This window comes from Myotis myotis, unplaced genomic scaffold (genome assembly GCF_014108235.1).
Source record: "Myotis myotis isolate mMyoMyo1 unplaced genomic scaffold, mMyoMyo1.p scaffold_m19_p_6, whole genome shotgun sequence".
Taxonomy (NCBI): Eukaryota; Metazoa; Chordata; class Mammalia; order Chiroptera; family Vespertilionidae; genus Myotis; species Myotis myotis.
The window spans coordinates 20,610,520-20,623,293 of NW_023416368.1; the positions used below are offsets into that span (position 1 = coordinate 20,610,520).

A 12,774-nucleotide genomic window follows, 5' to 3' on the forward strand; every position below is an offset into this window, starting at 1 on the left:
GCTCTCGGGTCACGTGACGCGACAGGAGCGTCGTCGGCTCCTCCCTCTCCAAGATGGCGTCCTTGCTGCAATCGGAGCGGGTCCTCTACCTCGTCCAGGGAGAAAAGAAGGTTCGGGCCCCTCTCTCGCAGCTTTACTTCTGCCGCTACTGCAGCGAGCTGCGGTCGCTGGAATGTGTGTCTCACGAGGTAACGCCGTCGTCCCAGGAAGAGGATGGGGAGGGCGGAGGGGGAGGGGGAGGGAGAGAGGCCTTCATATTAGTCACCGCGGCGGGCGGGGAAGTCCCACCGGTTGGAGGCGGATACCATTTTCCTACCTTGCTGATTGGCCTGTTTTCCGTCACTCAGATTTGCCCGAGCTTTAATTTGCTCATAAGTTGTCACTTGGAAAGAAGGGGCGGCCTTGGGTGGGGCTGAGCGGCTCGGCTGGTGGCCGGGCACCCTCTGATTGGACGAACTTGCCTTCGGGAAGCCTCGCCGTCTCCTGGGGGTTTGGTGACAGGGTGGGTCCGAGAGAAAAAGGTGTGGGCGTGCTTAGTTCGCGCCACTTGAGGGGTTAGACACTGGCTTTCCACGCTTGATTTGCGTGGAGTGGACGCAGGCATTGGATTCATGCCACTCCCATCCTGGAAGTTCTGCCTCCACATTGGCCGGAAACTGGCCCCTCTGTGTCCGGGCTCAGGCCGAGGCCTGCCTGCCGCAGGGATGGGGCGAGCTGAGCGAAAGCGTTGCGAGTCGGGCAGGCCGTGTAGGAAGCTGAAGTGTTATATTAACAGCGCTTCCCCCGGGAGGAGGGTGCTGTCGTCTTTCCCAGCAAATGGGCGCTGGGGTGGGATTGTTAGAAGGTAGAAGACCCCACCCCGTGAAAAATCACCCAGTCCTGCAGCGCAGGGCGCATGTCCTTTATTCAGGAAGCTTTGCGGATTCAAAGACGAGAAGACATAAATCCTGCCGTGGAGTAACTCACAGCCTCCTGAAGGAAATGCTAATAGTAATAACAGATACAGTTTATCCAGTACTCTGTGCCATAAGCTTTACGTAATCTCCTTTATCTTTCTACAACCCAATGGAGTGGATACCTTTAAAAAAAAAATCATTTTTACAGGTAAAGAAATAGACACATAATGTTAGCTCTAAGTCACACTGGGAGGACCAAGATTGGAAAACGAGTATCCTGACTTAGAACTTCAGTGAAGATCCCTGGACTCTTAAGAAATGCATATGAAAAACATATCCTATGCTATAAGCCACTTTACATATTATTATTAATTATTTTGAGGGGGGATATTTTTCACAATATTAAGAATGGTCAGGCCCAGCTGGTGTTGCTCAGTGGTTAAGTGTCAAACCCGGAGGTCACTGTTTGACTCCCAGTTCATTTCCCGATCAGGGCACATGCCTGGGTTGTGGGTTCAATCCCCAGTGTGGGGCATTCAGGAGGCATCCATTTATATTAAAAATATATATTTTAAAAGGTCAGGGGAAGTATTTAAATAATACAAGAAAAATAAATGCCATTTATGTATAATGTGGTATTGGTTTTTCATGTATTTAACATGGCATTGATTTTTCATGGATTTCTTAACATGTGTGGTGTGTGTGTGTGTACGTGTGTGTATGTATGTGTGTGTACACGCACGCCTGTACCTGTGTGTATCTCCTTAGCAGTTCCTTTCTCATTAGATGCTTCCCTGCTCCAGCTCCACCCTTACAATTTGTTGGGTTAGATTCTCCTTTGGTGGTTACTAGGGAGTTCAGTCTTCATGATCTCCAAGGATGTCTTCAGCTATGACACTCAGTCTGTAACTGCATCTTTTACAGACGGTTGTGTACCTGTGAGATACAGGCCATTAGGGCTTGGGGAAGGATAATACCCATGAGCAGTCCAGGAGGTTCTAATGGAGAACCTGGATTGGAGCTGCACATGAAGGGACAAGCATTCTTTGGAAAGGGGACGCAAAGGAATGACTTACAGTTTGCCTTTTATGATGAGTCACGGCAAATATTTGTTAGCAATACTATAGCTTATGTTCTGGAAGGTTATTTGAGCAGCAATTGTATTCATCTTTTCAAAGATGGTCCTGTTTATAACAGATGATGAAAAGAGAAGCCAGTTTCTATAGTATTTATGTTCAAGTGAATCTGTCTTTCCATCTGCAAGTGACTACAGTTCTAGAATTGTCAAATAGAATCTGCCTACGTTTAAGAAAATAATTATTCAGACCTTAAAAAGTACAATGAATTTAATTTGTATACTGTGTTTTTGAGTTAAATACAATAGTTTAGCTTAATAGTTTAATTTGTCGTTTAAATATCTCTAATTGATTGGCTGTAGCTGACTTTGTAAATGATAATTTATACTGCTCTTCAGTGAACATGTATTGCTTCAGTAATGAGAAAACCTTTAAAGTATCTCACAATTTAAGTGTGGTCAAATTACTACAATCCAATAAAGCTAAACCAGGTAGAAGAATAATTGATCACATTTTTACAAATTAGGTTATTTTATTTATTAATCTATTATTTAGGTTATTATAGAGTTCTTCTTTTACATAGGTAATTTTTAACACATCTAATTCATAAAACCCTGATGAAAGGGCACAGGAAAGATCATAAAGGAAAAATAGAAGGTTTACAAAATGTGGATGGTTTGAAAAAACAAAGGTGATTGAGGAATAAAACCTGAGCTGAAAACAATTTAGGTTCTCTGCCAGGTGAGTGATTTCTCACCTTCTGCTTCAGTATGATAATGTACTTCACATTTTACTGTTTGGCAGAGACATACACACAAGCTAAACTGACTTTCCTTTCCTCTGGTTTTTTGATTTCTTGTTTCTTTCTAGGTGGACTCTCATTATTGCCCCAGTTGCTTAGAAAATATGCCATCGGCTGAAGCCAAACTAAAAAAGAACAGGTAAGACCAGGATTCATTTTTTGTTTTCTCAATTATTATTATTATTATTTAAAATATATTTTATTGATTTTTTACAGAGAGGAAGGGAGAGGGATAGAGAGCCAGAAACATCGATGAGAGAGAAACATCGATCAGCTGCCTCCTGCACGCCCCCCACTGGGGATGTGCCCGCAACCCAGGTACATGCCCCCGACCGGAATCAAACCCAGGACCCTTGAGTCCGCAGGCCGACGCTCTATCCACTGAGCCAAACCGGTTCTGGCATGTTTTCTCAATTATTTTTGTAACAGCTGGTAAGAAAACACATGGAACTAACTCTTTCTTAACTAGCTCTTTTCATTTTTTTGCATCACCTTTGCCACAGATAAACTATCCTTTAAATAAACTTTCCATTTTAGAACAGTTTTGGATTAAGAATTATTGTGAAGATGATACAGAGAATTCTCTTTTACCCCATACCCAGTGTCCCCTACTGTTAACATCTTACATTAGAATGGTGTATTTGTCTCAATTATTGAACAATACTGGTACATTATTGTTAAATAAACTCCACATTTTATTCAGATTTGCTTAGTTTTTTTCATAATCTCCTTTTTCTGTTCCAGGATCCTATTTAGGATATCCATGTTATGTTTAATGGTTATGTCTCCTTAGGCTCCCATTGTTGTGACATCCTCTTAGACTTTCCTTGGTTTTGATGACCTTAAAAGTTTTGAATAGTGGTCCGATATATTGTAGAATGCCCCTCAGTTGAAATGTGTCTGTTTTTCACATCAGCTAGGGGAATGTATTTTGGGGGAGGAGGATGACTGAGGTAAAGTGTATCTCTCAGCATATCAAGGAAACAAACTTTCAATATGACTATCAACTGTTGATGTTAACCTTGATTACCTGGCTTTATCTAGTGCATGTCAGGTTTCTCCCATGTAAAGTTACTCCCCTCCTCCCCTTCTTTTCCCTGCTGTACTCTTTAGAAGGAGAACTATCACAGCCCACACTTAAATAGTAGAAAGTTATGCTCCCCCTCTTGAGGGTTGTCTATATAAATTATTTGGAATTCTTTTGCATGAAAGATATTTCTCCTCTTCTCCACTTATTTAAGTAATCATTTAAAGCAGACCGGCTCCTGGATATTTATTTTATACCTTAGGATAAGTTATAATCCAATACTACTTTTTTTTACTCAAATTTTCTACCTTTGGCTGTTGGTAACTTTTCAGTAGACTATTGTATCCCTTTGACTTAACCCCGGTCATTGTTGGTGGGGGTTGTTTGTTCATTCATTAGAGCACTTTCTTACTTTCTGGTACTACAAAATACTCTAGGCTCATCGTGTGTACTTTCTGCCTCACTCCTAGAATTAGCCATTTCTCCAAGGAACCCTGGTTCCTTTTATTGGAGAATGAAATTAAAAACCAAGATCTGGCCCAGCTAGTGTGGCTCAGCGGTTGAGCATTGACCCAGGAACAAAGAGGTCACCAGTTCCATTCCCCGTCAGGGCACATGCCCAGGTTGTGGGCTCAATCAGGGGGTGTGCAAGAGGCAGCCGATCGATGATGTTTCTCTCTCATTCATTGATGTTTCTATCCCTCTCCCTTTCTCTCTCTCTAAAAATTAGTAAAAACATATTTTAAAAACAAAAACCAAGATCTGGATAGTAGGCATGCTCGTTGCTCCTGGGAGCCATTTGGTTTTTTGCTTGATGTGAAAGTCCGTTGCCACACTCACACGCCTACGCCTCCGTGGATGTGAACCACTATTATTTGTCTTTCTTTTCTCTGAGAAATACCTTCTGATAAGCCAGACAGTTTTGTATCCTGTCCACACATTAATTTTAACATTTAATCCTCAAAAGATCCCTGTGAGGTGGATACTATTATCTTCATTTGAGGATATTATCTAGATGGCAAAATATCAGAGCTAATTGGAGTTATAACATGGAACTTGAGACCAAGACTAGGACTGGTGGTGAAATCTTGGTAATCTCTGGTTGTGGAACACATAAAAGCAACAAGGTACAGGGGCCCTGAAGGGGAAATGCTGGCTGAGCACTACGAGAATAGTCCAGGAAGCCTGAAAATGCAGCACTTCCGAACCATTCCAGTTTGATCACATTGTGTGGTATCTGTTTCAGCTCTCTGGCACAGCAAACAAGAAGTTATTTTCCAAACCAATTTCCCGATCGTTGTATTGTTGCCTCTCAGTTTTTCATTGTGCAATTGGTCTGTTCTGTCTAAAGGCATAAGCTCTGACATTTCTGTTTTCCTCAGAACTCTTTTTTTTTTTTAAATATATTTTATTGATTTTTTACAGAGAGGAAGGGAGAGAGAGAGAGAGAGTTAGAAACGTTGATGGGAGAGAAACATCGATCAGCCGCCTCCTGCACATCTCCCACTGGGGATGTGCCCACAACCCAGGTACATGCCCTTGACCGGAATCGAACCTGGGACTTTTCAGTCCGCAGGCCAACGCTCTATCCACTGAGCCAAACTGGTTTCAGCTCCTCAGAACTCTTTGTGGTCTGTACAAGCATGAAATGAATCTGGAAATAGTTAACTCCAGACTATTAACACTGATTCTCTCTGTGGAGTAGGATTGGGTCAGGCTCTAATTCTTCAGGAGCTTTTGTGATAATTGCTTTTATTTTTTTTGCTTTTTATTTTTTTAATAATGAACATACAATACTTTTGAAATTTTAAAACAAAGTTTGTAAGAGTCTCAGGAGTACTTGATTATTTCTTTTTGCATGAGACAATCCTCCCTTACAGTTCTCTCTTGAATTCCTAACACCTGGAACAAGGTCTGATATTGGTAGGTGCTTGGTAACATTTGTGGAGTGAATGAATTGTATTTTTTGTATCATAGATGCGCCAACTGCTTTGACTGTCCCGGCTGCATGCACACCCTCTCCACCCGGGCCACAAGCATCTCCACACAGCTTCCCGATGACCCAGCCAAGACCACCATGAAGAAAGCCTATTACCTGGCCTGTGGATTTTGTCGCTGGACATCTAGAGATGTGGGCATGGCAGACAAATCTGTGGGTGAGTGAGGTAGACGTCAACATGAGATTTTGTGAAATTAGCAGTGCTGTAATTGCCCACAGACTATGTTAACTGGTTTTGTTTTTTTGTTGTTCATTCTCACCCGAGGATATATTTTTCCATTGATATTTTTAGAGGGGGTCAGGGACAGAAAGAGAGAAACATCGATGTGAGAGAGACGCATTGATTGGTTGCTTCTTGCTTGTGCCCTCATCAGGGCACAGGGATAAAACCTGCAACCCAGATACATGCCCTTGACCGGGAATTGAACCCGAGACCCTTAGGTTCGCAGACAGACACTAAAAACTGAGCAAACCGGCCAGGGCTATTTAGTTTTCTTAGAATTTGTCAGATAGCTTTTATAAATCTGACACTTTCTTAGAGTCAAAATATTGATGTTCTTCATAAGAAATAAAAGCTCCTGATGACAAAACACACCATAAGCAAAATTAAACATAAAAGTGACAAATTAAGAAAAGTATTTGGATCATATACAACAGACTAAAGATAAATAACCAAAAATGAGGAATACTTATAAATCAACTCGAGGCCCAATGCACGAAATTCGTGCAAGAGTAGGTCTTCTTTCCCCGGTTGCCGGCAAGCACCCGGGACCTGAGCTTCCTTCCGGCCACCAGCAGGCACCTGGGCTTTGCTCCGGCCTCTATGAGGCACCCGGGACCCGGGCTTCCCTCGCAGCCCCTGCTTCGTCCAGAAGGTTGTCTGGAAGGATGTCCACTCTAATTAGTATATTACACTTTTATTATTATAGATAAGAAAGAGACTTAATAGAAAAGTAGGCAACAGATATGAACAGCAGGTCTCACAGTGGAAATAAAAATGGTCAGTAACCAAAATGTACATACTGAAGGGGCCATAGTAGGATTAAAATGATATTTCTTTGCCCTCTACTCTTTTTTTCCAATCCTCACCCGAGGACATGCTCATTTATTTTTAGAGAAAGGAGAGAGAGTATGAGAGAGCCTCTCATACATGCCCCAACTGGGGACCAAACCCACAACCTAGGTATGTGCCCTGATCGGGAATTGAACCATGACCTCCTGGTTCATTGGTGGGGCAAGACTCTAACCGTTTTTGAAGTCATAACTCACATTCCACCCTTGCATGTTTCCTTCCTCTAAAATTTTATAGACCTTTGTTTTTATCTCTTTGGGTATCATTAAATATCTTATACTATTAATATTGTTTATATGTGAATTTTTCAAGTGTTTTCAACTCTAATATGAGTTCTCTGGGAACAAAGGCCCTATATTGAATGTATGAATTCTTCATTTAGTTTTCATTGTCTAGTTAGTTAGATTTTTGTTTTCACAACTGTTGAGGCAATGTATTTTTTTAAAAGTCAATAAATATGTAGAAAGATATGTTCAACTTCACTAATAGGGAAATCCAAATTAAAATTCCATTGATTTGATAAAATATGTTATATCTGATAATCAGGTGTTGGCAAGAATATGGGAAAATAGTTCTTTCATACACTACCACCTTGAAAAGCAGTTTAACAACATCTATTAAAGCTTTATTTTTTATTGTTTTTAGAGAGAGGATGGCAGAGGGATAGAGAGAGAAAACATCAGTGAGAGAGCCATCATCGGTAGGCTACCTCCTACATGCCCCCTACTGGGGATTGAGCCTGCAACCTGGGCATGTGCCCTGAATGGGAATTAGGAATCGAACCGGGGACCTCTTGGTTCATGGGTCCACACTCAACCACTGAGCAACACCAGCTGGGCTACAATTTTAAAATGCTTTTTTTCTTCTGCCCAGCAATTCCATGTCCCAAGTTTCTATACTGGAGCATTCAAACATGTGCTCAAAGATACATCTGTGTCTATGTGTATGTATACATGTGCGTATACACACACACACACACACGTGCTCAAAGATACATCTATGTCTATATGTATGTATACATGTGTGTATACACACACGCGCGCGCGTTTATCAGTGAAACAAAAATTATGTGTATATGGACTTAAAACTACCTACAGCATTAATTATATACCTGTCCATCATTTGAGCATTTCAGAGTGGAGGTTGCAATTATCTATATTAGGAAACGTCCTTTATTTTTACATTTTCTATACTTCCTGGTTAATATCAGAAAGTAGTAGCACTCTTTAGACCATCAGTTCAAAATCTTGAGTTGCTTTTTAATTTTTATGTAAACAGTAGCATTTCTATCTCTCCATTGTCTCTTTTCTTTCTGAAATTTCATTTAATTATCTGAAAACTTTTTAGACTTGTTAAAAATTCCCGATTTTGAATTTTCATAAAAGATTTTAGCTTACTAACATATGAAGAAGCTCATAACAAGTTCATTATGTCATTTGACATAACTAAAATGAAGGTGGACAATTCCTATACATTTTGGAAGTAAATATGGCTGACATTTCTTTAGATTCAACTCTGTTCTTAAAAATTTAATCTTTGAATCTGTTTACTTCACCTCTTGGTTTAGAATGCTTAAGCTCTTGGTTTTTTTACATTGTACATTAAGTTGATAAAATATTCTACAAAAACAAAAAATGTTAACTAAACAAGTATATCTTAGTTCCTTAAAAATGCTCGAGGGTAGATATTTCCTGAAATGTGATTTATATTAGAACTAGAGGCCTGATGCATGAAATTCATGCAAGAGGCTTGGCCCTCGCAGCCCCAGCTTCATCTGGAAGGACATCTGGAAGGTTGTTTGGCTTCCCAGTCTAATTAGCATATTATGCTTTTGTTACAGACTAGTGGCCTGGTGCACGAAATCCGTGCACGGAGTGGTGTCCCTCAGCCCAGCCTGCACCCTCTCCAATCTGGGACCCCTCGGGGGAGGTCTGACTGCCGGAATGTCTCCCGGCATTCGGACATCCCTCTCACAATCTGGGACCACTGGCTCCCAACCACTCACCTGCCTGCCTGCCTGATCTCCCCTAACCACTCTGCTGCCAGCCTGATCAACACCAATTGCCCACCCCTGCCAGACTGATTGCCCCCAACTGCCCCCCCCCACCCCCTCCGCCGGCCTGATCACCCTCCAGCTGCCCTCCCCCGCTGGCCTGCTTGCACCCAAATGCCCTCTTCTGCCATCCCTAGCCACCTCTGCCTCGGCCCCGCCACCATGGCTTTGTCCGGAAGGTCTCCCGGTCTAATTAGCATATTACCCTTTTATTAGTATGGTTGATTCCATAGCATCTCTTTAGACTTTGAGTAAATATTTGTGTATATATGTTTTAATTTCAATGTAGCAAGCAAGTTGTTTGAATTTGTTTATGAGTTAAATGTTAAAAAACAAAACAAACCTCAAAGTGGCATAATATATGCCTCAGTGAGTTAAAAGTATTTTTCTGTGTTTGTATTCTGTCTCTTTTTAGCAAATTAAACAAAGTCCACAAATCCAAGTAAATTTTACAGTTTGTTCCTTTGTAAGTGAATGTTTATGCTTTTTAGATTGTGAGTCATTAAGATTAGAGAATTTTTTTTCAGAACGTAAAACCTGTGTTTGCTTCTGGAAATCTCTCTCTTCTAGGGTATCTTGACAGTGATAATTGAGCTCTTGGAGCTCTTAAAAGAGTAGAGATAATTTCATTTTTCCATGTTGTCATTGGTGTCTGAGGAGCTCTGAAACCACTTTAGTTGGAACTGTTTGGTTTGTAAGTAAGTCATTGTGTCAGTAATGTGCAGAGAAAAATTCATAATGACATTGTTATGTCTCCCAAATTGCTGTTTAGAATAAATTACCAGTTCTAAAGAAGCAATTAGGTAGAACATTTAGACTTTTAAAAATACTACATCTAAAACATTTCTTTTAAATAATTTTTTCATAATTGCCTTAAATAGGCAACCTTTAAATTATGAATAATGTACTAAAGGCTGTTATTGCTGCCATTTCTTGCAAGGGAGCATAGTGACACCTTCAGCAAGAGTCCTTTTTGTTTTGAAAAGAGTTATTTTAACTTATACAAATAATGCACATTCATATATTTATCCCCCAGCTTAACAAAATAAATAACCAAAACAGTTTAAACAACTTGTGTTGCCTCCCCTCCCACATCCTCCATCCCCTGCCTCTTAGAGAGAGGTAGTCATCACAGTCCTGAAGTCAGTATGTATCAGTGTCCATGCCTGTCTTTATACTTCTCCGCATATGTATGTGGCCACTAGCAAATCATGTTTATCGTGTGAAACAAATGGAAATCTATATGTATCCTGCTACAACTTTTCTCTATCGATATTATATTTTTAATAGTAGTTTGATTTCATGCATGACTTACCACAGTTTACTTACTCATTTTCCTCCTAATGGACATTTAGGTTGTTGTCAATGTTTTCCTTTCAACAGAAGTACTGTTAGAAAATTCCTGTGTGTATTTCTTAAGTAATAAGAGTAAGGATTTCTCTGCATAACTAAACTGCTGGTCCTGGCCAGTTTGGCTCATGGATAGAGCGTCGGCCTGAGGACTGAAGGGTCCCAGGTTCGGTTCTGGTCAAGGGCACATGCCTGGGTTTCGGGCTTGATCCCCAGTAGGGGGCATGAAGGAGGCAGCCTATTCTCTCTCAACATTGATGTTTCTATCTCTCTCTCCCTCTCCCTTTCTCTCTGAAATCAATAAAAATAAAAAGTATTTAAAAATAAATTAAAAAATAAAACTGCTGGTTTTAAGTTGTGTACATCTTTAGCTCTCTTCTAAAATGGTTTACCAGTTTTTCCTCCCCCTAGTAATGTATAAAAGTAGACTAGCCTTTGCTCTAGAATCAGTGGATCCCAAACTGTGGGTCGTGAACAATGAAAATACATCCTGCATATCAGATATTTACATTACGATTCATAACAGTAGCAAAATTACAGTTATGAAGTAGCAACAAAAATAATTTTATGGTTGGGGGTCACCACAACATGAGGAACTGTATTAAAGGGTCATGGCATTAAGAATGTTGAGAACCACTGTGACAGTTCTTATTTGTGTTGCTTTTTTTTTTCAATCCTCACCTGAGGATACCATTGATTTGTTTAGAGAGTGTGGAGGGGAGGGAAGGAGGAGGGAGGAAGAGAGAGAGAGAGACAGCGGGAGAGAGAGAGGAAGAGAGAGGGAAACAGAAACATCCATGTGAGAGAGATACATAAGTTGGTTGCCTCCTGCACATGCTCTGACTGGGGCCAGGTATCACCCAGGTATGTGCCCTTTACCGGAAATCGAACCCACGACCCTTTGGTGCGCAGGCTGACGCTCGGTGTAACCCTGAGCTACACGGTCAAGGGTCCTTGGCACTTCTTAGTATTGTTTTTCCGAAAGGATGGTTATGAAATGGTATCTCATTGTAGTTTATTTTTTCACTTTTTAAAATTAGCTTTGAGATATAACTTATGTATAATGAAGCTCACCAATTTTAAGTGTAGACTTCTATGATTTTTGACAAATGTGTATACTCATATAGCCACCATCACAATCATGTAACAGAAAAATCCCATCACCCAAAAAAGTTTCTGCTTGCCCCTTTGCTGTCAGTTTCTTGCCCTGACCTCCTGGCTCCTGCCCCACTGATAGGCTTCCTACCACTGTAATTTTGCCTATTCTGGAGGTTTATATAATTGGAGTCTTGTAGTACATAGTCTTTTGTGTCTATCTTCTTTCATTAACATAATGCTTTTGAGGTTCACCCATATTTTTGCTTTTTATTGTTGAGTAGTATATCTGTTGTATGGTTATACCAATTTGTTTATTCGATGTCTAGTTGATGGACATTTGGATTTTTTTTCTAGTTTTTGTCTTATGAATAATGCTGCTATGAACATTTGCCTACAAGTCTTACTGTGGGTATGTTTTCATATTTCTTGCGTAAATACTTAGGAGTGGAATTGCTGGATTGTAGGGAGAGTGTACATTTAATGACTAGAAACTGCCAAACTATTTTCCAGAGTGGCTATACCATGTGGACCCTCACCAGCAATGTAAGAGAATTCCAGTTCCTCAACAACCTTTCATATTGTCAGTCTTTTTCATTTTAGCCATTCCAGTGAGTGTGTAGTGATACCTCATTGTGGTTTTACTTTGCATTGTCTTAATGTGCTTTTTTGCCATCCATATATTTTCTTTGGTGAAATGATTGTACAAATCTTTTGCCTATTTTTTAATGGAATTTTGTCTTTTTATTGAGTTGTAACAGTTGTGTATTCTGGGTACAAGTCCTTTGTTCAATATATGTTTTGCAAATATTTTCCCTCAGTCTATGGCTTGCTTGCCTTTTATTTCCTTACCAGTATCTTTTGAAGAACACAAATTTCTAATTTTGATGAGGCCCAATTTATCAATTTATTTCATAGTTTGTGCCTTTTGTATCCTAGTGAAGAAACTTAGGCTAACCCAAGGTCACTAAGATTTTCACTGATGTTTTCTTCTATGGAGATTATAGTTTTAGCTCTTACATGTAAGTCTGTTGTCCATTTCAGAGGAAGTGTTGTATGTGTTGTGAGGTAAGGTAAAGGTTCATTTTTTTGTAGATGGGTATCCAGTTGTTGCAGCACCATTTGTTGAAAGTATTCATTATGGTTTTACTTTTAACTTTCTGGAATAATCTTTTCCTTTATGATCTGTGCAGTTTGTTTCTTATAAAAGAAATTTTTTTCTAAACCAGGGCCATAAAACAGAAATTGCAGTGTTGCAGATAAGAGCAGGGTCTCTGGAGTCAGACTTTGAATCCTCGCTTTACCACTTCCTATCTTTGTGACTTTGGACAAGTTATATAACTTTCGGAGCCTCAATTTCCTCATTTGTAAAATAAGGCTAATAATAAGAGTCCCCACTGCACA

At 40.2% G+C, this 12,774-nt stretch overlaps 1 protein-coding gene across 3 annotated transcripts in view; it reads left to right on the top strand.

Annotated features, from left to right (window-relative positions):
• Window positions 1–12,774, top strand: part of DCTN4 (dynactin subunit 4) — a 33,447-nt gene continuing 20,673 nt past the window's right edge. Inside the window, exons 1-4 of one of the 3 annotated variants that reach the window (XM_036312972.1) lie at window positions 54–188; window positions 2,556–2,713; window positions 2,843–2,913; window positions 5,779–5,957. In XM_036312972.1, coding sequence (XP_036168865.1) covers window positions 2,879–2,913; window positions 5,779–5,957 — 214 coding nt within the window. In that variant the 5' untranslated portion in view covers window positions 54–188; window positions 2,556–2,713; window positions 2,843–2,878. Of the gene's footprint in view, window positions 189–2,555; window positions 2,714–2,842; window positions 2,914–5,778; window positions 5,958–12,774 lie in introns of all 3 variants that reach the window. The other 2 variants (XM_036312970.1, XM_036312971.1) reach the window with 2 other exon arrangements.